The sequence below is a fragment of the Poecilia reticulata genome, chromosome 4, assembly GCF_904066995.2.
Source record: "Poecilia reticulata chromosome 4, P_reticulata-male-v2, whole genome shotgun sequence".
NCBI classification, from domain to species: Eukaryota; Metazoa; Chordata; class Actinopteri; order Cyprinodontiformes; family Poeciliidae; genus Poecilia; species Poecilia reticulata.
In genome coordinates this window covers 26,180,026-26,203,881 of record NC_088833.1, presented here as the reverse complement: position 1 = coordinate 26,203,881, position 23,856 = coordinate 26,180,026, and the positions used below count along the sequence as shown (strand labels likewise).

The 23,856-nt window shown below is 43.4% G+C and overlaps 3 protein-coding genes across 9 annotated transcripts in view; 2 read left to right on the top strand and 1 right to left on the bottom strand.

The window, feature by feature from the left end:
• Window positions 1–11,934, top strand: part of sh3rf1 (SH3 domain containing ring finger 1) — a 43,680-nt gene extending 31,746 nt beyond the window's left edge. The window contains exons 6-12 of the mRNA XM_008407514.3: window positions 1,064–1,174; window positions 3,879–4,006; window positions 5,061–5,231; window positions 6,126–6,406; window positions 6,480–6,766; window positions 8,150–8,493; window positions 8,630–11,934. Of these exons, the coding sequence (XP_008405736.1) occupies window positions 1,064–1,174; window positions 3,879–4,006; window positions 5,061–5,231; window positions 6,126–6,406; window positions 6,480–6,766; window positions 8,150–8,493; window positions 8,630–8,798 (1,491 nt within the window). The 3' untranslated portion in view covers window positions 8,799–11,934. The remainder of the gene's footprint in view (window positions 1–1,063; window positions 1,175–3,878; window positions 4,007–5,060; window positions 5,232–6,125; window positions 6,407–6,479; window positions 6,767–8,149; window positions 8,494–8,629) is intronic.
• Window positions 11,935–13,719: 1,785 nt separating this feature from the next.
• On the top strand, window positions 13,720–17,634 carry cbr4 (carbonyl reductase 4). Its single transcript, XM_008407513.3, has 6 exons — window positions 13,720–14,135; window positions 14,261–14,453; window positions 14,946–15,066; window positions 15,977–16,113; window positions 16,470–16,604; window positions 16,687–17,634. Exons 2-6 carry the CDS (start codon window positions 14,309–14,311, stop codon window positions 16,863–16,865), a joined length of 717 nt encoding a protein of 238 aa, XP_008405735.2. The 5' UTR covers window positions 13,720–14,135; window positions 14,261–14,308; the 3' UTR covers window positions 16,866–17,634.
• A 484-nt stretch (window positions 17,635–18,118) lies between these two features.
• Window positions 18,119–23,856, bottom strand: part of palld (palladin, cytoskeletal associated protein) — a 67,821-nt gene continuing 62,083 nt past the window's right edge. For all 7 annotated transcript variants that reach the window (XM_008407508.3, XM_008407512.3, XM_008407511.3 and 4 more), the window contains 5 exons: window positions 22,131–22,263; window positions 20,178–20,385; window positions 19,931–20,096; window positions 19,281–19,414; window positions 18,119–19,195 (listed from right to left, as the gene is read on the bottom strand). In XM_008407508.3, the coding sequence (XP_008405730.2) occupies window positions 19,035–19,195; window positions 19,281–19,414; window positions 19,931–20,096; window positions 20,178–20,385; window positions 22,131–22,263 (802 nt within the window). In that variant the 3' untranslated portion in view covers window positions 18,119–19,034. The remainder of the gene's footprint in view (window positions 19,196–19,280; window positions 19,415–19,930; window positions 20,097–20,177; window positions 20,386–22,130; window positions 22,264–23,856) is intronic.

Below are 23,856 nucleotides of genomic sequence, written 5' to 3'. Positions count from 1 at the left end.
TTGCTTTGATTTGAAGCCACTATCTATACCTGCAATGCATTTGATTTCCTTAAAACAACAAATCAGAGCTGGTCAAAATGGTAATCAGCAGGCCAAGTTTCAAAGATAATCATAAATCCGTATTGGCCTCGAGAACCATGATTGGGGCATTTCTGATTTACTATGTATGAGAGTTTCAGCCATAAAGGCTTCCAGAGAACCTGTGTGTGGCTGTAAAGCGATCTTCTCCACTGACAACACAACAGATTTTTAAGCAGATGACTGTTTTAGGGGCCGGGGGGGATCACAAAACAAAGACTGTTCTGCCTCTACATGCCCAGTTCTTGCACCAAAGCGCATGTCTTTGGTGGAAAGACATGCATGCGCTTGTCGTCTTTCCACCAAAAAATAAACAAAACTAACAAAAAATAAAATAAAATAACAAAGATAAGCCCAAGATTCCCAGAAGATTCTAGAAATCTCAGTTTTCTAGGAGCCTTCATTTAACGAGCTGCTTCTCCGAGGCGCCTGCGAGCGCACGGTTGCGTCCCGCTCCCAGAGAGGCTCACCTTTAGGAGGCGGATGTGTCTGGATCAGCCAGCCATGGAGAGTCACCGAGCTACAGGGGCATATTGTGTGTCCCAACAGTGTTGCCTTGTTACCAGGACACCACAGTGACTCGGGTGGATGACCGACCGGGAAAGCCCCCCCTTCCTCTGCCCGCTAATAACATGCCCAATGAAATACCCTTGTGTGTGATCACCTGACTCCTTTCGACCAGTCGGACCGCGTGGCAAGCGTCGTGGTCAAAGCTCGGATACAAAGCCACATGTGTTCTGTGTTGCTCAGTGGTCATTTACACAATGTGACAGGAGAGGGATTTTTTTTTCTTATAATGAAATCCTGGCATACAGTGTAACTCTCCAAGTAATGAGACTGCGTTAATGGTCAGTGTATAATTGTATTGTATGTCTAATTAATCAGATAATTGGTTATAATAATGTGTTCACTGGAGGGTGTTCGGTTTCTTATTGGATGAGAGGAGCGTGTGTTAAATAGTCAACATTTCTCTTTGCTTTGACAGGTACATATTTGCACAACGGGACTAATAGTGACCCCACCCCCTAGCAGTCCGGTTACCACAGCAACGGTCTTCACGTTTCCTTCAGAGACGAGCTACACCTCCATCGCTTTGGTAGGTCGAACATGGACGAGCTGTTGATGCTTTACCAGTTCAGTAGATTCCCGCTTTGGAAGTTTCATAACCGTTTACGGGTCATTAAAAAAATCTGTCCATGTCTCTTAGTAGACATTTTCACATTTTGTCACTTTACAACCAGAGAGGTGAAGTTTTTTATTGGGATTTAATTTAACAGATCAACAGAGAAAGTAGTGCATGATTCCAGGTTTACAAATAAAAGTCTAAGGTTAAGGCTGGGCGACAAATCAATTTTATCCATGGATCAAATTTTCTGTTTTTGTAGATTTCATTTTTGGAAAATCTAGATTTTTTTTTTCTTTTCACCAATGCACTTTCTGGGTTTCCAGAGTGAGCAGCTAACATCTTGTTTGACAAGCGTGTTTTACAGCTTCTGTTTATTTTGACTTTGAATTCAGGTGAACTTGCACAACAAATAGATATTTTCTATTAGACAGCCAGATATTTTCTGTCTTTAGATTTTTATTTTAAATGGGGGGGAAAAAATCTATTTAAAATCAGAAATTAAATTTGGCATTAAAGAAAGAATTAGAGATTTTATTTAAGCCACATCACCCAGCCCTGTTTAAGGTGCAATTTGATGTCCTAAAATAAAATCCAATGCAACCAATTGCCCTCTCTTTCATCTCATTTGTAAATGGCGATTAACTGTTTCTAATTGGTTCCAGTTTTAAATGCAGTTGCCCTTTAAAGGTCTCAGAGCATGACACAACCAACCAAGACAAGGTGGTCAAAATGACAGACAGGGTGAGGAGATTATTCATTGGAGAAGCAGCCGAGAGTCTCGTGATCACTTTGGGGAAGAGTAGCATGAGAAAACAGTAAAAACCCCAATTTCAAACCTGTGGAAGAAACTTGGTGGTGGCAGCATGGTGATGTGGGAATGCTTTTTTTTTTTTTTTTTTTGTGCAAGCCCAGTTCATGTTAGGGCTGTATGCAGAGGTAATCCTGTAAGAATACCCGAGTGCAAAGGAACGGAGACTTGGTTGGATTGATGGGTGACATGGACTTAGAATTTTATTGCAATATTTTGTGGTGCTATTGTGATAAAGATAAAAATTACGGTGAAAAACTGTTACATTTTTAGATCTCTTTGTTGCTGTGAGTGCATGTCACAGCATTCATAGTGGCAAAAACACAAATCCTGTTCTTGAAAAACATTCCCATTAGAAATGGGCTTCTTCAGGATGCCACTCACTTAAAGTGCAACTTATATCACCAAACCGCACACAATAATCTTTTTTTTTTTCATTTAACATAATTACATTTCCTGATGCTCTCGTGGAATATATCTGGTCTTGTGGAGCTTAATGTAATTTAAAAAGAGGAACAGGCAAAAATATCAGTCTGAAAAGGTGATAGAGACACAACCCTAAAGTCTTATAGGTTTAATTGAGTTTAATTGTGAATATAAACCCACACCACACTTCATTTCATTTTGCTAAAACATAAAAAAAAATATTGAAAACCATGTACGTTCTTTTTTTCTCACTTTACAATTATGCTCTACATTGTGTTGGTCTGACACATAAAATCCCTATAAAGCACATTAAACTTTGTGGTTGGAATGTAACAAAAAGCCAAAGGTTAATGGGTGTGAATACTTTACAAGGCACTGTAGATGGTCAACCGTGTAAAAATGACCATAAAAATGTGTTTTAAAAAGACAACAACAACTCTTTCCTAGAGATTTTTTGATAGTCCATAAAGCCTTAATAGTTTCATTAAAACGTCCTGCAGGCTGCTGAAAACAGCACGCACACTTCCTGTCTTTCCATGCGTCCGCTCTGGTATGCAGTTATTGAATGAGCAGGAATGTTGTACACAAAAGGTTGAGCTCTCCGCGTCACTTGGGAAACCTACATGATGTTTTTGTACACATGATTTCTCCAGCCTGCAGGCAACCTAATTACCTCAGCTCAAGCGTCGGCAGCGAACCGTGGAGCAGATCGACACTGGCGTGCACACGTAGACCCGCGTGCACACACCGCAGGGCTGTCTGAGCGCCACTCTCCTCCCCCAGCCTGTCATGGAAGCTATTACTCTGCTGCTCGCTGCTGCCAGTGTTCGACTCAGGGAACTTCTGAGTAGAAGAGCATCATTTCAGCTCACTTATTTTTGTGGGCGGGGGGTTTCAGTATTTGTTTTTATTCCATTTGCGGGAATTTCGTGTTTTCCTCGCAGTGTTTTAAACGTTCGCAGTCGAAGATCTTCTGAAGACCGTGAGTCCACTCGCGGGTTGGTTCTGGTGGTTGCTCTAAAGTGTGCTCACAGACATGTTTCTCATTTCATATGGTCCCAATTAAAACACTGCAGTGGGTTTAAGATCTAGCCATGTGGTCTCCTAGCAGCAAGGAAACAAGCAGAACAGGAGATTCTCCTTTCCAAGAGAGAGTCGGGAATAAGAGTGCGTGTCTGCCAGACCGGGCTCCCTTGGTGTGGGCAAACCCAAGGGAATAACCCAAGTGACCGATCGTCTTTCATTCTCTTTCTCTCATTGTTGCTAATAAACAAACTGGTTTCCCCGCTTATATAACTTTGTTATTGAGGTTGGTCTTACTTCTTGCTCTTGAGTTTGTGCGTCATAACGAGAGGAGATAAGTAATGAATTGTTGTGAAATTGTAATTGGACACTGATCCTGTCTAACCACTAATACGGTTTTCCTATTCTCTCTCACAGGATGCTCTTCCTCCACCGCCTCCTCCTCCTCCTCAGTCCCCGGTCAGCGGAGCGGCGTATTCCCTCGCTGCCGGACAGAGACCCTCCCCCAGCATAAGTGACCAAAGTGGCCGACAAAGACCTACAGTGTAAGTAAAATGGGAAAACAAACACTCCCAACACAGATTTTAAGGTCTCCATAAACATGCTGCGGATCGACGACGCCGGTTTGTGCTGCCGTGGTTCAGCCTGAACACACCGTCCTGATTGGTGGAGGGGAAATCTTTGTGTGACCTCCCTCCTCTCAGCTGTCGGTGTGGGCCTGCAGACGGCGCTTGTGTGCCGGTGAAAAGGTCAAAACCTGTCGCTGAAGGCTTCCAGGGTCCCTTAGGGAGATCCTTTCTCTCACCTTTGACTTTTGACCCGCTCACCTTTACCCTCATTACTCTCCCGAGTCAACCCACACACCTGATGAGTGTTTGCTCCTGTCATCCCAGCTTCTCCTGTGGTCATCTTTATCTCCCAGTGCATACATGTTGGTCAATGGGCATTTATGTATTTATATACCTTTAGCTTTTTCACATTTTTGTCCCACTACAGCCACAAATTTTAGTTTATTTTGTTAGAATTTTACATAGTATAGATTTTTATTTTCTGTCACTTCCTCCACATTTATGCACTGTTTGTGTTGATCTATCATGTAGTGAGCATCCTTAAAAAGTCTTAAATCCATGTATATAAAAATATGGCCACTACTAAATGCACCCTTGCTTGCTAACTAGCTAGCTAGCTTTATTGCGTTTATTATGGATAAGTGCACATTTCTCACCAGTTGGCAGGACGAGGTTTTGTGGAAATGCAGGTTTGAGTTGGTGAAACCTGCAGAAACCCTGATATAAAAACCCAATAAAATGCAATAAATGATTTCATGTTGCACATACTTTGCCCTGACCGCTGTTACAGCCCCGTTCTTGTGCTCCTGTAAGCGGACGGCCTGCAGCTTGTTTATCCTTTTCGTGTTGACTTCCTTCTGGGTCAGAGAGCGAAGTCTGTGCTGGAGGGGCTCGGCCGAGGTGCAGACAGCTGTCCAGCTGGGCTGTCAGGGAATCAAACGCACACAAACTTGCTTTTATTTCTGAGCGGTGTTGGGATTTTGCCAGCGCAGTTTTGAAAGCTGCGTTATCTGTTTGTTGTTTGATCCAGCTATGTGGCCATGTTCCCATACACCCCCCGAAAGGAAGATGAACTGGAGCTGAGGAAAGGAGAGATGTTTTTAGTGCTGGAACGCTGTCAGGACGGCTGGTTCAAGGGCACCTCGATGCACACTGGAAAGATTGGAGTCTTCCCTGGAAACTACATGAGCCCAGTCAGCAGGTTGGTCGCTGGGTCGGTGTCGGCATGTTGCACACTCACGCTTAGTTTTACAGCAGCATGTCTGCATAGTCATTCCTTAATATTAACTCCTGTTTTATTTAGAGGTTATTTATTTTTATACTTTTGTGTACTATATTGATCCATTTGCCGTGTAAGTTCCTGAACCACAGACCCATCCCATGTTTTAAAAAATTCCCATAAAAATGAACAGTTGAGTGGTTTGCGAATTCCTCTTTAGAAATGTGTAACTAGTTTATTTCCTTGAGTTTAAAATGTAAAACCTGTGATCTGTGCAGAAACCCAACTCGGTTTGCTATTAGTTCATCTTTTTAGAGCAGTAGAGTAGAGAGACTCTTATGAGAGCCAGTTTATTCATTTATTTAACACAAGATGTTTGCACATCCTTAAAAAGTCTTACATTTATGTATCTAACATTAAAGCCTTTAAATCTGTCAGAAAATATGCAAGTTGGCTTTAAATACGTTAATCACGAGTCTTAAATTTTGTTGTGGCAGAACTATTAAATCTTGTTTATTCTTTGTAGTTTATTTTTCTTGTGGGTTTTCTCTGTCAGTCAAAGGTTTGAGTCGCACACAGACATCCTCATTACGTTCTTCTACTTGAGGCTACCGCCAACTAGCTGCTAATAAACCCTTAATAGCCAGCTTGCTTTTTGCATCTATAATGGGTGAGCGAAACGTATTGCCAGCTGGCTTGTCTCTACTACTACATACAATTTGCAATTCTCTTTTGTACATTTCTGTCATGACAAAGGTCAGAAATTTAATTCATAATGGTCTTAAAAATGTCTTACATTTGAGTTGGTGAAACCTGCAGAAACCCTGTAATTATCTCCCTGTTTTCACCATTTTCTTTTACATTCTCCCCCATCAGGACGGCGTCTGGAAGTACCCAACCCAAAGTGCCCATGAGTCTGTGCACTCAGGCTGGCAGAGGAGTCACCATCGTCAGTCCTTCCTCTGCTCCCCTCGGGTCTATTGTTCCTGGGCCTGATTTCAACAAACCCCTCCCTGCGTGCTCCACAGCTGCGTCTGCCTGCTCCCCACCTGCAGCTGTAACATCAGCCCAGACGGCCACAGGCCAGCAGCCAAAGGTTCCCCTGCACGTCAACTCGCAGATGACTGTGAATCAGGCTCGCAACGCTGTCAGAACAGGTAAAGCGCACAGACGTTGCCTAAAGCTGTGAATGAGAATCTCCATCTCATGCCGTTTCTGTGGTCTTTGCAGCTGCATGTCACAGTCAGGACAGACCCACGGCTGCAGTGACGCCCATCCAGTCTGTGACTTACCTCCCACACGCAGCCATTTGCCCCCAGTCCTCCACCAATCCCGCTCAAGGCTGTAGCCGGGTGGGGGTGGCGATGGGCTGCGCCGCTGCTTCTCTGACCCCACCCAACGTGAGCGCAGCGTCTCTGGACGGCGACACTTTGAGACCCGTTCCTGTCGGGAGTAACTCTGCCCTCAGTCCCTCGTCTAACTCAGCTCTTGCCTGCAGACTGGACAAGGATGTGAAGGTAGGACTGTTTCCCCTTTCTTTCTGTGGAACAGAGGAGGTTGAGTTTCCTGCGTCTTGTGCACACACTGTGTTTCTAAGTTGATCGTTCACAGAGGATGTGGCTGTCCGATCAGCTGTTTGTGAGCTTTGCCAACACCCCCAGGCGCAGAGCTTGTCAAGACAGATACTGTCTTATTGGATCGTTGAGGCCTTCTCCCCTGCTTATAGGAGCATCAGTCTCCCACTGCCTCAGGCTGAGAACTAGCTCTAGCTGGAGTGTAGCAGCCTCATTGACATCATTCAAAATGGACTTGTGCTCTGCTGCTTCTTGATCTTCACTCCACGCTTTTGTCAGGTTTTATCACCTGGATGGAGAACTTGGGCTCAGTGAAGAGTGCCTGACAAACCGTGTTGTTTGCCTAAAGCCGTGATTAAAGGTGTGTTCTGCCAGGATACCCATCTCATACAGCATGTGTACGTCGTTCCTCTCCTCCAGGGAACTGCAGTTGTGTGCTTAAGATTATATTACATGACAGACTAAGGTTGAAGCCTTGAAAGGAGAAAAAGACCCGCAGTATGTCTTACTGCCTCCCTGTTTTCTGCTGAAGTTGGATGATATGCCCCCAGTGTTGATTTGAATTGAACGTTTTATGAAATGGCCGAATTGACAAATGTACGATATGGTGAAGGAGACCATTACATTATAAAATATTTCATTTAGCCTTGAATACATTTGTCACAAGTCTAAATTGTAGTTCATTTTTCTTGTGAGACTTTTCTGTCTGGAAAAATTTTGAGTCTGATGCAGAAATCTTCATTATGTATCTTGAGTTGGTTGAGGCTAGCGCTAACTAGCTGCTAATAAATCCTAATACATCTGCGCCTGGAATTGTTTGCGAAGCTAGCTTTTTTGCAGCCATCATGGGTAAATGTAAATTATTGCCAGCTGACTGAACCATCTACGTTTTCGCCACTGGCAGTCTTCTGTTTCCTGTGCATGCTGTTGTGATATAGGTCTGAAATTTTATCCACAGTGGCCTTAAAAAGTCTTAAATTTGAGTTGGTGAAACTCTGCATCAGCTGTGGAGGACTAGCTGTCTGTAGCTGCAGCCTGAATGAATTTGTTTTAGATAGACTAACTTTGAGCGTTCTTCAATCTGTAACAACTTTTGGCAAAATGGTTTGATTAGTTGGACCTGGAGTTACTCGTACAAACTGACCAGAGAAACACCAGCTGGTAGGTTACCAGGCAACAGCGATATCATGGCTATTGCTGCAATAGGATATGACAAAATCATTCTCAACAGTGCTCGTTTTTGTCAATAAAACGAGTCTCTTGAAGGATATAAAGGCATGTGAATGATTTTAAGATCTGTTAATTTCTACCATCTAATTGTTGCAGAGAGAAAAGAAGAGTCTTCTGAAGCTGTTGTCCTCCAACAAGAAGAAGTCTCGTCCTTCGCCCCCGTCCTCTCCCACCCTTGAAGCCGAACAGGCTGCGGCTGGAGAGGTGCTGCACGGCGCGGTGGGTCCCGACACCTCCCCTCCCTCGACCTCAGCCAGCTGCCTCGAGCCCGAACCTGCTGCCGTTGCTTTGTCATCATCCTCGTCCTCCTCCATGCCGGAGTCGTCCCATCGGAGGACCGGCCCTCTCGACGGATGCGCCCCCATCGCTCCGCCCCCTCGGCAGCCCTGCTCCTCTCTTCTGTCACAGCAACATGACGCACGTCCTATCATATGCGAGAGGTACTGATGTGAAAGTTTCGCCGTATTGTCCCGTCTGTCCCAGATTCAGAAGGTGCAACGTTACACAAGGACGGCTCGGCTGTCTTTGAAGCTGTGCATTGGAGTGTCTGACTGTGCCTCTGGCTGTCCTCCCCAGGTACAGGGTGGTGGTGTCGTATCCCCCGCAGAGCGAGGCCGAGCTGGAACTGAAGGAGGGAGACATTGTGTTTGTTCACAGGAAGAGGGAGGACGGCTGGTTCAAAGGCACGCTGCAGAGGAACGGCAGGACCGGCCTGTTCCCTGGCAGCTTTGTGGACAGCATCTAACCAGAGACGCTTTGGCTCGGCGTGAACGCTGCTGAGAGAACCGCCCCAACAACACTTGAAGTTAAAATCACTCGGAGCTGGGGGAGAGAAATACATTTTGTTTTCATAAAAAAGCACAGTGGACGGAGTTAGGTGGAGAAAATAGCACACTACTCATAAACCTGTTCTGTTTTTTTCTTGGTTATTTATATATTTGTAACAACTCAGCTGTAAAATAGGTGCCTTGTACTGTTCCTCACTTTATCGTACATAAGGACACAACCGTAGCCGGTTCTGAAAAGACCCATATGAAATATTCATCCGATTGTTTCACTTTTTAACTTATTTCATGTTGACGTTTTATGAAGCTACACATCGAGAGATTGAAGGGATAGTTCTGGAGTTGTAAAGTTACGAGCAGTAAACATCTTACAGTACATGCAGTGATTAACTCCTTTAGGTGTCTTCAGTCAGGATAAATCCAGATTAGCTGAAGTCCAACAGGGCCAAAAACCAAAGTAGATTTAAAACGACTGGTCTCAAAACAAAAAAGCAGCTTTTATGAACTCCTCTAATTTATTTTTTTTGCAAGGACTTTTAAGCTGTTGTCACATTTAAATCAGCCGATTATTTCCACTAAATCCAGTGACTATTTATTCAAGAAATGGAAGCAGAAGGTGCTGTGCCAGTGACAGTGTTCCTGTGTGAAACAGGAAAGTAACTAGTGACGTATTTCTGCTCTTATATAAAAGTAAAGCAGTGTAAAAAGCAAACATAGTCCAGCTGCAAGTGGACACTATTTTATTGGGGTGTTTTTTTTTTTACGCTACAGAACTTTTCTATAAAGTAGTCACTCTGACGTGGCGACCGACCCACTGCCTCAGTTTCCTGTGTAATTAACCAACGGAAGACGGTTTGCAGAAAAAACTAAAATGTTACAGTGCTGTTTAAATTGGAGTTATTTTAACACTAAGAAGTCCGTTTTGGTCTTGGACTAGCCGTTGGCTTCAGCCTCCAGGATCAGTTATTGTGGATTTATACTTAATGAAGATGCTAACAGAGTTAGCTTCCACCTGTAAGATGTTATCTGTCAAAAAAGCTTGTTAATCATAGTTTTCTTATAGATGTTAAAATTTCAAAATGGTTTCTGTTATGTTTCAGTTCTGGATACATTTAGAACAAAATTAAAATAATAAAATAATCGGAAAAAAAATGCAAAAAAAACCAGGTACTCTGTTCAGTAGACCTGGAAAACCCCTGAACTATCCCTTTAAGTAGTGCACACACCTCATGTCATAGCCGGCCCTGTTCATAGAGCTTCTTCTGTTGGCCTGCTGGTCAAGGTTTTATCATTGTTTCAAGCTATCAGCAGGGAGACGGAGCTGACCGGAACAAACGAGGCGCTGCACCGCAAGAAAAACAACAACAAAACCGAGTCCTCCCCTGCTCCCATTACCTGAACAAGAGGAGTAGTAGTGAGATCTGCTGTATTGCACATGTGAATCCTCAAAGCTCAAATTTGTGAATGCTGCACATGACTAAATATTTCTGTGCCATTGGGCAGATTCTTTTTATTTTCATTTTTTTATTTCTATGACTATTTTTTGTCCTTTCCTGAGGTGTGGTGGAGGTTGCTGTTTGAGACTTTTACCTTCAAAGATCAAAATATTTGCATGTCGTTAGTAAAGCCACCGCCTGGACGGAAGGTGAGGATGTAAACGTCTTAAAAATTGACACTCCAGATGAACTTTTTTTGCAGTCGAAAGTAGTTTTTGTACGTTTTGGCTAATATATTCACTGACCAGAGTAGCTGCTCTCCTGACCCCCCGACAGTAGCCGGACCCAGACAGAGCTCTGCATCACTAGAGCCACATTACATTTCAGAAACAAAGCGGATTGTTTTTGTATATTTATCTCTGCGAGGCATTTCAGAGGCCGACACCTGCTGCTGGTAGAGCTTACAACTGACCCGACACAGTAACCCTTCACTGGGATTTCTGTTTTTAAACACTAATAACTCTTTCCTAATGTGACTTGTGGCAATAAAGCACACTGCTGACCGAAGCGCAGACTGTTTGCCTAAAGTAGCACGACGTATCACTCCACAGGAAGAGGCGTGTTGTGCGATTCTGTGGAATCTCAGATTTTTATCGAAATCAATCACTTTGAGCCCTTTATTTAATTTTTTATTTTTATTTTTTTCGTTTTAAATGTGATACAGACTTGAATTTCTTTTAATATGTTGTGATTTGAGGGGCTTGTCACATTTGTGGCTCGTTGAGCATAAAATGAAATTAGCTGGGTTAGACTGACTACTGTGCTGCAGCAGGAGGAAACATTTCTCTAAAATCATTATCAAGTACATGCAGTCCTTCACGTTATCGTAGACCGACCGACACAGTTAGTGCAATTTGACCTGTTCACATCGTCTGAAGCCAGTTCAGATTTTAACGTTGACTTGTGCCAACTCTGGCTTTTAGAATCGGGACCCAGAATTTCAAGCACACGTTTTCAATGTTTGTTTTCTTTTGTCTTATTTTGCCTTTCATTGTTCTTTAAGGGGGACCACTGTGTGACTGACTGCTGGAATATGTTATAATTTGTCTGATATGTGGAGAACGATGGTACACGTCACTGTCCAGGTCTTTTTTTTTTTTGTCCTTTTTAAGTAGAATGAATCTGATGTCTTGGCAATCACACCAACCTCAGACTATTTGCTCAAACCTCTCCTCTCATTTCACCAGTTAGCCTTTCATCTTTACCCAAAAAGGCACAAACCTCTACTGACACTGTCACGGCATTGCTAATTTCACCAACACCTGTTTGTGTTCTCATGCATATGCTGCACAGTTTGCAAACATGAAGTGCTTCTTGAAGTGACTTTCAAGTCTGTTCATTCGTTTCTGAGCATCAGCAAACAATGTTTGCCTCATCCAGTCTAACATGTTGTCTATATGCCAAGGTGACTTACTTGATTTTTTTTTTTTTTGTCTTAATTTGTCTGTTTTATGCCTAAAACTAGTAAAACTGAAATCTAATTATTTGGCACATCATGTCTGTTATGTGAAAATGAAAAAAATATTCTGAAGCATTTGAGGGAATCACATATTTTGTAAAAACAAAAAATCTATAACAATAAAATCAAACTGTTTCCGTATTTTGTTGAGGTTTTCTGTTTTTCATGCTGGTCAAATTAGGAGTACAGATGTACAGAAGTGTTGATAAACAGCAGAGCAGCATCTCCTGCAATAACCAGAGGCTCTTGTGAAGAAGGTTTAAAAAAAGATTCCTTTTCTTTGATCTTTTTTTTTTTTTTTTTTTTTTAGGTATTTGGTCGGATTGAGATGACTCTGGATAAATGTTGATTTTGTGTGAACCATTTCAAGGTTATTTGTGTATTTATGTCTTTGAATCCTTATCCTGCTAAAAGTGAATTCCCCTCTTCAGTTTCTAACGGAGGCCACCAGATTATTTAATCCTCAGGGTCTTTGCTGGCCCACAGCATCACAGATCCACCGATGTATTTAACGGTGAGTACGGAGTGCTTTTCCACTCATCCATCCCTTGTTTTAGACCAAATCCACCGAGAGGCTTCGTTGCCAAAACGCTCCATCTTGAGGTCGTATTAAAAGAGTATTTCAAAACCAATTTTCTTGCAGATATGTCCAAAGTTTCTGTTGATTTTATTTTATATATATGTCCAATCCTCATCAAGTTTCAACTCAATGCACATTACAAGACAAAATAATCCATTTTATAAATATAAAGAGACGCAACTCAATCCTATCATATGTACAAAGTTAAAATTTGGTTACATTCCAAATCAGTCCTAGTTATAATCCAATTATAAATTTCAGTTTGAGGTCGTTTCTCTAATTACACTTTAAAAAAAAAATCTTTCTAAACCAGTGGAGCCAATGAGTGGAAGCAGCTGTATTTTTTTTACATCCATGTTAAGGTTCTGCTCTGTATGCACGCAGCAGCAGCAGCAGCTCTGGTTTTTCCTCAGAGGACACAGTTGGAGTGAGTTTGGGTCCATGCGGTCATTGTTTCCACAAAGAGCCTCTCAGACAGAGGTGAGCTTCGGCTGGGAAACACTGACAGGAGCCGACATGCACCCACAGAGGTCATCGTGTTGCACTCAGTCCCCTGCAGTGGTCGGGTTACCATGGAAATAGGTTATTCTGATATGCGAGCTCAAGACTGTGTGCACTTGGCAGCAGAAATAAGAACAAGAGCATATAATCGAGATAGATTCTAACTTCAGGATGCATTTGCATAATTTTCTGTTCCATTTGGTGTGTGCATGGAGGGTTGGGATGTGTTTAAAAATAGAAGTCACGGTACAGTAGGTGGTTCAAAAATAGCGTTTGAGGACTGAATGTAGTTCAGGAGCTCGGCTTCAGGTTGTTCCTGTCCATATTTTGTTTGTGACGGACGAGCAGACGGTACATTTTCTCTCAGGACTGCAACTTCTTCTGGAAAACACTTTCAGAAAATCAATGAAAACTTTTTTTGTTTTTTTCCTAGAAGTGTTTGTGCGTTAGAAAAGTACACAGCTCTGCTGGCAAGGATCACTGGATCACCAAGGTGTGACAGAGAGGAGTAATGTGTTCGGGAGGTGATCTGAATACAAATCCGATCTGGCTCTGCAGCTAGACTACAGTCAGGAACACCGTGTTAAGGAGCTGGGACGTTTAAAGCACACGCCGATTTCTGCTGCAGAGAGGATATGATTCACAGGACCCCGGGGGGCCAGAGGTGTGCTACATGTGAATGTTGTTTAACTTCAGCAGATAAATCTTGCAGAGAGGCAGTGTGATGCTCAGGTGTGGGACAAGGCCACCCATTCCTGCCATTACTCATTTTTCTGCATTGCAGGTTGTGGTCTTATGTTTTTTTTTTCTCCTCCTATGATGAGCATTTTTTATGGCATTGCACTTTTAAAGACTGAAATGTTTCTTTGCACTAAATATCTTAAGTGCAGAGAGTCTGTTCACATTGACTTAAGTCTTGCAACAGATTCTCAATAGTATTTTGTTCTGGACTTGGACTAGGCCACTTTAGCACAAATGTTTACTTTTGTCTTGATCATTCCATTGCAGCTGTCGATGTGAGTTTGAAGTTGTTGACCTGCTGGTGCCCCCCCGAAAATATTACTTGAAACAATCTTGTGGAGGAAAGCGAAACTTTCAGCCGGTGTCTGTTTTCAGTGGATCCACAGCGCCCTCTGTTGGCTGGTGCTTAGCAACGCATATATAGGCTCGGAAACATGGCGGCGTCTGTGTATTCAGAATCCTGCTAGTCTCGCTTTACTAAGCCAGTCAAGGCAACTGAGGTTTAACAGAACGAAATAAGGTAAGAACCAGCTGTTTGTGTAACGTGTACTTCATCTCACAGAGATGAAGTGTGTAAATTATAAATGACAGTTGTTGCATTGGGCCGGAAACATTTATAATCCTAGGCTACTTTGCTGTTTTTAGTTTTCCCTCCAACTGTTCGGGTGGGACTGCGTCCTCCCCACCAGGGTCATGTCCAGGCTGGCGGTGGTCTGCGGAGGCTCCAGGGGGATTGGGGAGGCTGTGGCCCGCCTGCTGGCAGAGAGGGGCTGCCGGGTAGCAGTGGTGTCCAGGAACCAGGAGGCAGCCGAGGCTGCTGTGGCTGCCCTACACGGAGGTGCTGTAATTCATGAACATGTTATCGGGATGAAGAACTTTGCTTTCATTTGCGAAGGGGGCAAAGGCGCATTGGCGGTTTCTGCATGAAAAGAGACCTGGGCGATTCTCCCCCCGCCCCCCCACCATTACAAGTCCTCCCATGTCTACTTCTCTGGCACTTAAAGATGGATAGACACCTTTGTGTTTATCTGAATTATACCTGAAGTGAATGGACAGAAACGGGACAGATTTCGAGTTGATTCTTTGTGCTGCCGTTCGCTGTACAGTTTCCCTTCATACTTACTGGTCTAAAGAGTTTAAACGGAAAAGTTGCAGTTTGTTCATTTGGTTAAGAATAGATTGTAACAATGCATCGGCTTGCTCACTCACAAATGTGTGTGTGTGTGTGTGTGTGTGTGTGTGTGTGTGTGTGTGTGTGTGTGTGTGTGCGTGTGTGTGTGTGTGTGTGTGTGTGTGTGTGTGTGTGTGTGTGTGTGTGTGTCCTCCTCAGCTGACCACTGGGCCTTCAGCTGTGACGTCTCTAAGGAGCAACAGGTGCAGGAAACCTTTGAAACCATCCAGAAGGCCTGTGGAGACATGGCTTACCTTGTGAACGCCGCTGGGATCAACAGGTGGGCAGCAGAGTAGAAATCTCAGCTGCATTTCTAGAAGTATTAATATATTCCGGCCTGTAGACCCAACTTGATAACTGATGCGCTGGAAGCCTTAAGAGAAATGTATTTTTATTGTAGCATATTCACACGGTTTTTTTCTCTCTAAATAATCCAACTTTTAATGTCAGTACATTTTGGGGAACAAAAATTCCAGTAAAATAAATATAACTTAAGTATTTATTAATTTATGCTGAAGTTATTTTAGATTTAGCCAGGCTTAGCTAATGTTTGAACTTTCTGGCTGCAAATACTGCAAACAAAGTGTGTTTAGTGTGAAAAGCAGGAGGGGCAGTGAAAAAGCCGCTGACGCCCCTGATGAGCACGGTGGAGGAACAGTGGTGCTGTGGGCCTGGTTTCCATTAACTATCAACATGTTAATAATTTTTAAAAAGTCCAAATGAACACAGAAGTGCTTCACCAGAAACGAGATGTTTTATATCTATTGTGGTGTTTTATGTTTTTAAACTGTTTTGTTTTATTGTAGGGATTTTTTTTTTTACTCCTTGTAAATGTTAAGCACTTTGTTTGGAATCAATTTATAAATAAAGTTACCATTATTATTATTAAAATATTGGCACCCAGATTTGAATCTTTTAGAAAATCTGTGAGTTGGGTTAAAGAGTGGAGCGCTTCTGAGAAAATAATTTAGAAAGGATAAAAATCTCTGTCTCTGTTTTTACTAAATGTTACTGGAAAACTTACTGTCCTGTTAGAAAATGGTGGTTATACAGAGTACCAAAATATGTATTTTATTCAGCATTGGATTAAGGCACACCCAAGAAGATTAATTTATGTAAAAGATTTTTAAGCTTCAGGACGGTAGTGACTGTGTGGGGCACTGTATGAATATTTATGATCCTGTCATCAGGGATGCTCTGCTACTGAGGACGAAGCCTGAAGACATGGTGGCGGTGCTCCACACCAACCTGCTGGGCCCCATGCTGACCTGCAGGGCCGCACTGCGCAGCATGCTGCGGACCCCGGGAGCGGCCATCGTTAACATAGGTCTGCTTCAGAACATTAGCTGTAGGTTAGCAGTTTAGACACCAGGAGGCAGCAGAGTCGCATTGTTTACCTCACATAGATGGAATTCATAGAATAGCACTAAATTGGATTTAAAAAAATTTTTTTTACATTATATCGTAAATTATTTTACGAGTTTACTGAGTTCAGACGGGGTAATTCCCAAGAAAACCTCAAGATTTAACCTCTAAAATTCCCTTTATTACATTTTTCTTTTAAAGGAACGCTTGTTAAGAGATCACTGAGGTAATTTGATTTGAATCGTTTGTGGAACAAACAGCTGTGTTTTGCACACGTTCCCATCATACCTGGTTGCCTTAACGGAGCCGTGTTTTCAGGCTCTGTGGTGGGCCTGAAGGGAAACTCCGGCCAGTCCGCGTACGGCGCCAGTAAAGCCGGTTTAGAAGGATTCACTCGCTCGCTAGCCAAAGAAGTGGCTTCACGCAACATCCGGGTTAACCTGTTAGCTCCAGGTACGGCGTGGGAACGCGCTCTTCATACGTCGCCACCTTTCTTCTTCTCTTTTCAGTCAACTCTTTTCCTCTCTCCTTTCAGGTTTCATCCACACTGACATGACCGCAGGGCTCCAGGAGGAGGCCAGAGCTCGAGCCATCCCTCTGGGGAGGTTTGGCACGCCAGAGGAGGCAGCCACGGCCGTCCTCTTCCTGTTGGACTCTTCGTACGTTACAGGACAGGTGCTGGTGGTGGACGGGGGACTGCAGCTGGCCATGTAGGGAGTGGCATCACTGGTGCAGAAGGAAGGAAAGCCTTTCAGTTCTGGATGTCTTGTTTAAGCGAGGATGCTAATAATGAGCGATGGCTTTATGCTACTATGGACGGAGATGAGGCCGAGTTAGAAGATGAAATCCCTCATCTGCCTTCAGAGAGCTGTCCTGCTGAATCACTGGGCCGCATTGTGTGTATGTGTGTGGGTGTGTGTGTGTGTGTGTGTTATGACTAACGCTGCTGACTCCAAAGTGTCTGGCCCTGTCCAGACCTCTGTGCCCCGGGGTCCTAAATTTAATCACCAGATTTAACGCTGCAGCTCATTTTCCATGACTGTCAAACACTCTCTGCTGATTCCAGTGCTCATGTTTTGTTTTTCCCCACCTCCCTCGGGAGATTCCCCCAGCACGTTACCCCCTGTGTGTCCCCCAACACCATCGCCCTCCTGATCCCACCCCTGGTGGGGGCCTGTCCAGGATCGAGGCCCTTTGGGCTGCAGCTGGAGGAAATTAGAGGTGGGGGTGGTATTTTTAGATTGGGGAATGTTTTCTGTGTTTGGTTACAGCTTCGGACCTGCAGGGACGACGGAGGTGAATGTCATGTCCAGTAGTAAGAAGATACCAGGTTCATCTCTACCATTAAAAAGAATCGTTTAAAAAGTTGAATGAATGATCAACTTCAGTTGTTTTTGCCCTCCTGCTCTCAGTGTTTGCAGTGCAATGCTAAATGTACAACCCTTTTGTATTTTATACTTTTCGAAACAAGTTGTCAACATCAGTTGTTTGCTTTGTCCCTTGGTCTTCAATGTGCTTATGTCTATCAGTGAAGAAATTTAGGAGGGACCTGCTGAAGTGTGCATATCGGTCGGACCCAAATCGGGTTGCGATGCCGAGCGGCTATGCAGGTTCCAGGTTTGTGTCGAAGCCTAAACGGCTTAAAACAGCAAATAGTCTCTGTTTGTGTCATGAAAATGACCAGAATTAGCTCAAATGCTGTCAGTAGCAATTGGGCTACATGTACCATGTTGACTATCGTTGACCCAATCCGTTTAGTAGTGTAGTTTTAGCCAACCTGCTAGTTATAGCCCACATATTGACATCATTTTAACTAATTTTAGCTTTTTACACAGCCTACGAAATGGATCCTTCTAAAAATATTTCTATAATGAGGACCGCCGGTTTATAAAAACATTTCACTTTCTTCAGATCTGGAATTTTATTACAGTTCATGAGCTAAAATGAGATCAGGAGAACAGTCTGTATACAGGCACTGATTGGCATAGAAAGGTGCCAGCACTTTAATGTCAGCTGATACAAGAGAGACGTCTAAACAGAGACAAAATGATAGATATAAATATATTTTAATTTCCTTTTTTATCATTATTTTGAGTGTTTACTACCCCTGAATACTGCAAGAAGTTGTGTTTTATACATCCATGTAAAAGCTGTTTGGCACTATACAGGTGTCTGAAAAGAACATGCAAAGAAAAGGTGTTTAATCGAAGTGATTTAAGGCAGTACGTTTATAAAACTTCATTTTTTTTTTTTTGAAGGTATAATTTAAGATAGGCTGGTTGGGAAGGTAAGTAGAATAAAATAATGTGACCTGTGCTGCGCAGGAGAGCTACACTGAAACCTTTCATGAGTCAGAACATTACATTGCACACGGCTAGGAAAGATGAACCTCCAAAGTGGAGGAAAATCGACTAAATGAACCATCTTTAAAGCGTTTTGCTCTCATCCCACTGTACACCTGCTCTTCCACGTGCATCCTGCTCACCTTAACCTCAAACCTTCATCATTCCACACCTTCAACATTCGGCATGGAAGAGCTCACCTCTTCCTGTCCCTTTACATTCTGGCCACTCGGATCCATTACTGCAGGTATCAGACGTGTGCATGCGTAGTGAATCTGTGTTGCACTTTAAGAGGCACTTTAACTCTCTTCTCTCATCATTAGCACTTCAATCACCTTCCAAGTCGCCTTAATTTCTTTACTATAAAGGGTTTATAAGAAGGAAACCGCAGCTGCACCCGCCCCATCTCTGCAGTTCAGTGGTGGACTAGAGTTCAGTCTGCCCCCTGCCTCTCTGTTTATGTCTCAGGAGTGTTTAGGGGGGGTCGAGGGCAGCCTTCACGGATGGAGGGGGGGTTGGAGTCAAAAATCTCTGTGCGCGTTTACAGGTCGTCGCTTTCCACCAGGCCACCGGGCGGCAGCGGGCTGGAGTCGGGAAAGAAGGCCGCCTTCACGTCCAGCCCCCTCTCCGTCAGCGCGGCGTAGCGGCTGGCTGAGGGCCGGACCTTCTTGGGCTTCGGGAGGTTCGGCTGCTGCCACTGAGCTGAGGAGGGGGAAACAGAGTCAGAGACTGTGGCGGCAAGGTGCGTAGGAGGAAACGTGCGACTCTGCAGGCGGTTTGGACCTACTGTGAACATCGAGGCGTGCGGTGCTGGAAACGATGCCGGCGTCATTCTTGGCGGACACAGTGTACCACCCGGCGTCTTCCTTCAGAGCCGGCTGGATTATCATACACAGGTAGCCGCAGTTGTCCTGGTGCATGCTGGGAAGGAGCATCAGTGTTACTGATACAAATTTACTTCTAGCCATCCAATACATTTTCAAACTCGATAAAAATCCAAAGTGTTGCACACATTTGTATTCGGCTTCTATTACACTGAAAATGGTTTAAATGGCCCAGTCAAAGTCCAGACCTTAATTTAAGAAAACTTGCCCGGGCAGATAATCTCCATCAAATCTGACTTGGGTTTGTTTTTCAGAAAATGTGCAAAATTTGTAATCTCCATCTGCAAAGCTGGATGATGCGTTCCCTAACAGACACGTAGCTGTAATTGTAAACGTGGTTCTGAAAAGTCCAAACGTACGGCAAACGTTTCAGGCTTCCACGGCAAAAAACAGGGTAGCATTTTTCCTCCTCCTCCCATTTCTGTCCATCATAATAAATCCCATATATAAATCTAACTAAAACACATCACACTCAGTGGCTGCAATGTGACAAAATGTGGGAAACGTTGCGAAGACGAATCGTTCTCACAAAGCAAGAACTGCAGGCCGGTACCTGATTCTGTCCGTGTTGTGAGTGAAGGACTCGTTCTCCCTCTTCCAGAAGATCTGCGGGTGAGGAACGCCCGTGACGCGGCACTCCAGCCGCACGGGGTGGCCCTCCGCCACGCTCGTGTTCTGCAGCTTCTCCACGAACGAGGGCGCCTTGTGCATCTCTTTAGCTGTCGAGAGAGTCGTCGTTACCGAGGCGACGGTAAAACCACGCCTGCGGCCGTCGTCCGTGCGCGACATTCTTAACTCACCCGCAACGATGAGCTCCAGGTTGAAGGAGTTCTGGCCGGCCCGGTTGCTGGCGATGCAGGTGTAAATGCCGGCGTCGCGGCTCGTCACCGGCTCGATGACCAGAGAGTGCACCCCGTTCTCCCTCACCAGCATCTTGTGGGACGAGTCGGGACGGATGGTGTGTCCGTTCAGCTGCCAGATGAGGTCGGGGGTCGGCAGGCCGCTCACCTGTGGGTGGAAGGAAGCGTTAAAAGGCCGTCGTACCGCCGTGTGGGAGAGAATTTCAAGGCCTGCACTCTTTTGCTTGTTTTTCTTGGAGAACGAAGTGCGTCAGCCGCGTTCGTTCTCTGTGTGTTTACTGGGAGGACGAAGACAGCAGTGTTTGGTTTATCTCTGTTGTGTTTATCTGACGGAGCCCAGTCGCCTGCATGCTTCGTCATGGGAACAAGCCGCACAAAGGACTAAATCTGGGTGAGAAACCCAACACCTGGCTGCACCCTGGCCCACCTGGAACATTCACCGTTCCCAAACGCCTCTGCTGAAATTCCAGGTCAGCAGAGGCGTTCGTGGAAATCACAAAGGGATGTGCACTACACTGCAAAAAGAAAATCTTACCAAGAATTTTTTTAATTTAGTTTCGAGAGCAAATATCTCAGTACACTCGAAGTAAGACAAAACTAACTTAATAGTAACTTCTCACCAAGATATTGGAGCTTGTTCTAAGTAAATAATTCCTTTATATTGATGGAAAAATACCAGTTCCACTGGCAGATTATATCACATGTAATGAGACATTTTTCAGTTGAGTTTCATTTTATTTTGGTAAATTAACATTACACGAAGAATAAAAGCAAAATAACACTTTACAAACCCTTAATTTACAAATAAAAAAGGTAAGCCAAGGCTTGCCTACCGTGAACTATTCATGAATCAAAAGATCTACAACTAAAACTATGTTTTGCCTGATTTCAAGTGTGATAAGATATTAGCACTGGAACTGAGACCCAAAGCTCTTGGTAAGATCTAGTTTTAGCGGTGTAAGCTCCTTCGGACGGGTCCGGAAGTCCGACTGTTTTTTTTTGTTGTTTTTTTTCCACACAGGACTTGGAGATAAATCTTCACTATAAATACACAGACCAAAAAAAAATGGAAGGCAGTTTTTTTTTACAGGCATAAAAAGACCGTCTTTTTATAGCGAGTTAATTGTGGGTCTGTTTTATTTTATTACATGAAGCAGCTTTAAGTAGTTTGTAAATGTTACAAGGAGGTAAAATCAGGGAAAATTGCGAGCAGAAATTGGACTCGGTCCTTCAGGGCTTCCATCGTTGCATTCTCCCCATTTATGGTGAGACATTCATAAGAAAGCAAATGTCTCCTTTGAGCCAGTTTTCCTCGTTTCCTACAGACTAAATCAAGTAAATGAAGGAAAAAGTGTGGAAATGTTTCTTTGGCAGCGCTGACATGGAGCCTCCCTCTGAGCCATCCAGACATTGAATTAAAGGGTGGATCTGAAAACGCTTTCTGTATTACTATGATTATCATATTCCCGTTGGTTTGGAGTTGGGTTTTTTTTTCTTCCCCAGTCATTCTCTGTTATTTTAGAGGATCCTATCCGCTTCATTTTAATATAGAACAGGGGTGTTCAAAGTGTGGCCCGGGGGCCTTTTGTGGCCCGTCCTGCGCAGGTGGTTGATGCAGATGGAGACTTTTAATTTTTTAAATCACAGGAGGTTAAATAAATAATCCCTGTTTCTTTAGGACTGAATTAAAATGACATAAGAATAGATCAGCATGGTGGTGTGAGGGGCGTCTCTGTTGCTTCAAAGCAAGCGTGTCTAAAACAAAACTAAAAACAAATGCATTGACCAATGGTTTCTATCAGGAGCTGATTGGACGAAGCAGAAGCAGCAGCGAACTGCTCTGACCTTCTTTCCTCCAGGCTGGGGCAGCTAGAGCCAGGGGTGTGTCCTCACCTTGCAGTCCATCCGGCACAGGCGGCCCTCCTGGACGATGAGGTCACCAGGCGCCTGCAGGAAGTGAGGGCGGAAGTGACGCTCTTGGATGTTGTCGTTCTCGTCACCGCTGTCTCTGGACCGGGATCGGGGCCTGGGGGGGATGCAGAGGACAGCAGTGAGTACGGATAAGGGAGTGAAATTATTTTTTGGCGGGCGGTTTAAGCCCAAGAGAGTGGCACCAACTTTTGAACTGAACAGAGATGCAAACTGCAGCTGAGCACAGATTTTCCTGACGTTAATAGACGATGCTCCGCTAAGGAGTAAACATCAAACTAAGCTGCTCAAGGTTTCTTTGCATTGGATTGAGTTCAGGAGTCTGTTGTTTTCCTGCAGAACCTGCTGCAGACAAGGACAGAGGCCAATCTGAAGTTCATTAATTGTATCATTTTAGTTATCGATTATTTTGACAATTAGTTGATTAATAAGATATAAGAAATCGGCACATTCTGCCCATTTTTATTTAACCTCTAAAGCTTATTTTAAACATTAATAGAAATACATTTAAAAAGTACAAATCAATTTCTTTATTAAAAGAATATGAACATTTAATTGCCTAAAATGCAGTTAGCGTAGCATTCCTTTAGAGTACGATTTATCAGTTGTTGCAAATTAAATATTTTTAACAACATATGAACCTCTTCTGCTCAACTTAACATCAGTACAGTTCAAGACTGATCTGTTGGATAGTATTTGGTTAAACACAATAAATGGACAGCAAAATGAGCTTAAAATGGGAGATTATTTAGATTTTCTAAGTAGAACATACTTGCAGATAAAGAGTTTTTTTAATCTTAAATGTAAAATGGAAATCTTTTTTGTAGAGTTTTGTCTTAATTACGGCTCTGAATATCTTGTTCCCTTCAGTCTGGACACTACAGTTAATGATCAACTGATCGCTAAATTGGTTGACGTTTACTTCAATAATTGATTAATCACAATTAATCCCTTTAATTGTTCCAGCCCTATTTAATTGAAGAACAAAGTTTTTAACTAATGAATTACATACTTACAGAGAAAACGTTTTAAGCTCTACATTTGGGGGAATTGTCTTTCTAAAAAACAGTGTATGATTTTTTAAAATCTGTCCTGGTCAAAACTCAAAATCTTCCTTACAAATCTGCTCTTCTTCCAGTTAAACGGCTCCAGAAGTGGATGAAATCTGTGCTTTCGGTTACGGTATTTTTTTTCTTCTGCTAAATAATTTTCTCCGCCCTCTTGGAACAAGGGGGTTACTTAGAGGTTTAAGTAAAACAGGATTAAGCAAGAAGCAGAAAATATCTGTGCAAAATTCTCACCACAGAACCACCTTAAAGGGGAAACAAGCCATTTTGTTAGCAAACAATATTTTTACAGTGAGACGTGAGTTTTGTAGAAGAGGAAATTTGCTCTTAGTTTGAAAATGTGTGACTTCTGAAAGAAAAACTCCCTCAAACCAGAACAATTGTTTTAACAAAGCTATGTGCGCTCTCCTCTCCTCTCCTCTCCTGTCAGATCTGACACCAACCCTCTTCCTGTTTGTGATCTCTGCACCCACAGGTGTTCCTCTGAATCCTCTGTGACCTCACCGACCCACCTGCACCTGACGCAGGTTTCGCATAAAAGAAAAACTCAAAAAGAAGAAGAAAAAAAAAAAAGGTAATTCACGCACCGATTGTTATCTCGATCTCTGTCCTCACCCAAAACA

Bases quoted from the DNA above. Each gene is read 5' to 3' on its own strand.
- cbr4 (XM_008407513.3), top strand. From the start codon at position 14,309: ATGTCCAGGCTGGCGGTGGTCTGCGGAGGCTCCAGGGGGATTGGGGAG. The intron at 14,454-14,945 runs GTGCTGTAATTC...TGTCCTCCTCAG, and splicing joins TGTGGCTGCCCTACACGGAG to CTGACCACTGGGCCTTCAGC. The intron at 15,067-15,976 runs GTGGGCAGCAGA...TCCTGTCATCAG, and splicing joins AACGCCGCTGGGATCAACAG to GGATGCTCTGCTACTGAGGA.